This window comes from Carlito syrichta, unplaced genomic scaffold (genome assembly GCF_000164805.1).
Source record: "Carlito syrichta isolate Samal-C Ts95f unplaced genomic scaffold, Tarsius_syrichta-2.0.1 Scaffold314669, whole genome shotgun sequence".
In the NCBI taxonomy this organism is placed as follows: domain Eukaryota; kingdom Metazoa; phylum Chordata; class Mammalia; order Primates; family Tarsiidae; genus Carlito; species Carlito syrichta.
Window position 1 is genome coordinate 87,949 of NW_007258765.1, and position 4,247 is coordinate 92,195.

The 4,247-nt window shown below is 51.2% G+C and overlaps 1 protein-coding gene across 1 annotated transcript in view; it reads left to right on the plus strand.

Annotated features, from left to right (window-relative positions):
• The first annotated feature begins 329 nt into the window (after positions 1-329).
• EMP2 (epithelial membrane protein 2) overlaps positions 330-4,247 on the plus strand; it is a 12,472-nt gene continuing 8,554 nt past the window's right edge. The window contains exons 1-2 of the mRNA XM_008071713.2: positions 330-464; positions 3,226-3,319. Coding sequence (XP_008069904.1) covers positions 387-464; positions 3,226-3,319 — 172 coding nt within the window. The 5' untranslated portion in view covers positions 330-386. The remainder of the gene's footprint in view (positions 465-3,225; positions 3,320-4,247) is intronic.

Here is a 4,247-nt window from a genome sequence, read left to right on the forward strand (position 1 = left end):
GGGGGGGGTCTCACTTTGTCACCCAGGCTGGAGTACAGTGGCATGGTCACAGCTTACCACAGACTTCCTGGGCTCAGGTGATCCTCCTGCCTCAGCCTTCCACGTTGCTGGGACGCCCAGCTAATTTTTGTGATTTTTTTTTTTTTTTGTAGTGACGAGGTCTCGGTATGTTACCCAGGCTGGTCTCGAACTCCTGGGCTCAAGCATTCCTCCCCCCTCAGCCTCTGAAAGTGCTAGGATTGCAAATGTGAGCCACCGTGCCCAACTTGCTGCTTATTTTTCATTTTAATTTTGTTTTGTCATTTGCAGGTTTGAATTTCTCCCTGTCTGACATATCCCTCTCTGGGCTTTCAGCGTGACCCCTTGCCTCAACCTGCCCTGTGAAAATGTTGGTGCTTCTTGCTTTCATAATCATCTTCCACATCACCTCCGCGGCCTTGCTGTTTGTTGCCACCATCGACAATGTAAGTTCCCTTCCCCGCCAACCACAAAGGACCCCTGTGGTCCCAGAGTCAGTAGAAGCAAAGTCAAGGACATGGTCCAGGTGATCACCATCTGGGGTTGTCCTCCCTACCCAGGCACGCCCATCTTCTGAGCCCAGGCCCGGCACTCGTGACCTAAGTGAAAAGGTTCCGGGCCATCCCACATTCAGGTTTGGATGTCAGGTCCTGCAGGAAGTCCTCTGTCCTTGCCTGGCTCCAAGAAACCCTTTGAGGACAGTGTGAATTCAACTTTCTAAACCAGAGCTCTCAGCTTTACCTCTGTTGTCATTTGGAGCTGGCTGGTCTTTGTTTGGAAACCTTCCTGTGCCTTGTGGAAGGTTTGGCAACCTCCCCTGCCTTTGCCCTCTTGAGGCCGGTAGCACCCCCACCCCTAGTTGTAACACCCAGAAATGATTTCAGACATTGCCAAATGCCCTGCAGGGAGCATCATCGCCCTCTGTTGAAGACCACCACCCTAGTCCCCCAGGTGACCTATCCCAGGTGACCCCTGGCATCCCCTTACCAGCCCCTGTGGCTAGTCCACCTGGCCTATCCCCTCCACAGAGCTCATGCTTGGGCCCTTCCAGATTCCACCTGTGCCCCCATGAAAAACTTCCCTTTAGTGTCCAGCTTGTGGCCATCTGGTGGGAAGGTATTTGATAAATAACCTCTTGGCATAGATTCGTGTCCCTCCAGGCAGGAAATGAAGCTTTTGCACAGAGCTCCCCCATGTCCCAGACACTTTGCCAAAGCCCTGGCTTCAGTCCTGATCATTTCAGACTGCAGAAGTATAAGGGGGCAGAAACCTTGCTTGGAAAGCCAAAAAGTGTGCCCTACAAGTGGCCACCAACTCTGCCTACATATAGGACTCCCGCTGACCAATAGTCGTAACAGTAAGAACATAAATGATGACACCTGTCACCTAGAGAGCCATCCCGTGCCAGGGCCTGGGCAAGACCTTTCACACACGTCATCTCATGGGATCCTCACCCCAGCTGTAACAGGCTGGTGCTCTCCTGGCACTGGTTTACAGGTAGGGAAACCAAGCCTCAGGGCAGTGCGGACACTTGGCGGAGTTTACACAGCTGTCAAAGGCAGAGCCAGAATTTGAACCACTCCAGAGACTCCTGGTCCTAGATTCTGTCAGGGAGATCTGGTTTGGGTTCTGAAAGTTCTTGCCAAGCTGCCATGAGTGGCCTGGGGTCACCTTGGTGCTATGGGCCATGCTATTTGGACTTCCATCCCAAGGGCCCTCTGTCTGTGAAATAAATGGGATTGAATGTTCTTTTACAATCTCCTTTTTTTTTTAGACAGGGTCTCACTCTGCCACCAAGGCTGGAGAGCAGTGGCCTGATCATAACTCACTCCAGCCTTGAACTCCTGACCTCAAGCAATCCTCCTACGTCAGCCTCCCAAGTAACCGAGACTGCAGTCACACCCCGCTACGCACAACTAATTTTTTATTTTTTGTACAGGCAGGATCTTACTATGTTGCCCAGGCTTGTCTCTAACTCCTGGTTTCAAGAGATCCTCCCACCTTAGCTTTCTGCCAAAGTGTTGGGATTATAGGCATGAGCCATGGCGCCTGGCCAGAATATTCTTTTTCTATTTCCTGCATCTAAGCCTTTGGGACCTATAAAGGTCCTAGACTTAGTGGAAGGGATAGACAGACACTAGGGGCAGAAAACTCGTTAGCCATAGCCCCAGGGAATCCTGTTAGGCGTCCCCCGGACATGTATACTATCATGGCACTTACTGAGAAGACGCAGATGGACATTTCTGCCCACCAGTGAGTCTGATTGGTTTGTGTCATGCATTTGGAATTGTGCTTGGCATTGTAGCTGGGCGCTCCCTGAAAATTTGTTGACTGCATGAGTGGTGGGGGATTCCACTTTTGGGGTGAATAGAGTATAAGGAGCCAGGTGCAGTGGCTCATGTTTGTAATCCCAGCACTTTGGGAGGCAGAGATGAGAGAATTGCCTGAGCCCAAGGGTGTGAGACCAGCCTGGGCAACTTGGCAAGACCTCATCTCTACAATGAAAATCACAAAAAACTAACTGGGCGTGATGGGCCCAAGCTGATCTCCAACTCCTGGACTCAGGCAATTCTCTCGTCTCTGCCTCCCAAAGGGCTCGGATTATAGGCATGAGCCACTGCGCCTGGCTGATTTTTTAAGATTTGTAGAGACAGAGTCTTGCTATATTGCCCAGGCTGGTAGGGCAGGAGCTGCAGAAGCACAGAGGGAAATGAACGCATTTGGACTGAAGTCAAGGGTCTCGCCTGGTCCTTCCCTCCTAATGTCATCCTTTCCTGATCACCCCTGTGGTTCTGGGGGAGTAGATTGCCGTTGACTCATTCCCACCAACTCAGCCTCATTTTTTCTCCCAGCCTCTGGGGTCGTAGGTCACCTCTCATCCTTCAGCAGACCAGCAGCATGGCATCACCTGGAGCTAGTGAGAAATGCAGCATCTCAGATCCCAGCCCAGGCCTGGTGAATCAGAATCTGCACTTGAAGAAGAGCCCCAGGGGATTCACATATGCACCAGTCTAAGGGGCTCTAGTGCCACCTCTGGATAGGGGTCATCTTGTGCTGTGGATTCTAGGATTTGGAACCCACCATCCCAAGGGCCCACTGTCTGTGAAATAAACGGGGCTGAATGCTCCTTTAGAATCAGCCCCGTTGGGAGTCAGTGTTGCATCACTAATGGACAGTGTTTCTCTCTGTTTCCATTTCATGTTCCAGGCCTGGTGGGTAGGAGAAGGATTTTCTGTAGATGTCTGGAGGGTGTGCATCAATACCACCATGAATTGCACAGAGATCAGTCAGTCCTTTGAAGGTGAGTGTGAATGAATGAAGCTGACGGAGGAGCACTGAGTGAGACAGGAACGTTCCCGAGTGAGGCTTTGGGGTTCCCGCCTCCCCCTCTGCTCCACCCCCAGCAAGCTCTGTGTCCTGCAGCCAGCGGGACTGTGGGAGAGAGAAGGCTGGAGACCTCCCCCAGCTAAGCCTTGAGCTTCCCCGTCTCATCCATTCTGCGGCTTTGGTTCTCATCTAGAAGTTTCTCTCCACCCCCTTTTTCATCCAAGCCTCGCCTCTAAGACCCCCCTCTTGAAGCTCAGACCAGCTTCTGTCCTGCAGGAGCAGTGTGACCCCACCTTGGTCGGGTCTGTCTCAGCATCCTTACCTGCAAAGCAGAGGTCATAGCAATGCCTGCCCCTTTAAATGGGCTAAAATATGTGAAAGCGCTTTGAAATACTGAAAATCCCGCCTAAAAACATGCTAATTGTTCTCTTTCTTTTTTTACATTTTTTTGTTTTAAAGATGTGGGGTACAATTCAGGGTTAGGTATACAAAGTTCATTATGCAGGTGACTGCTCCCTTTCCTTGTGAAGGGACTTGTTCTGTTTTTTCTCATAGAACTGATGGAGGAGACACTTTGGAGGCCCTGTTGCCTGGTAAAATGCAGGGTATTGCCGGGCTTGGTGACTCAGCCTGTAATCCCAGCACTTTGGGAGGAAGAGGTGCGAGGCCTGAGCCTGCGAATTCAAGACCAGCCCGGGCAACTTGGCGAGACCTCGTCTCTACAATAAATCAAAAATTAGCTGGACGTGGTAGCGTGCACCTGTAGTTCCGGCTACTTGGAAGGCTGAGGCGAAAGGAACGCCGGAGCCAAGCAGTTTGAGGCTGCAGTGGCCATGAGTGTGCCACTGCACGCCTGGGCAACAGAGTGAGACTCTGACTCAAAAAAAAAAAAAAAAAAAAAA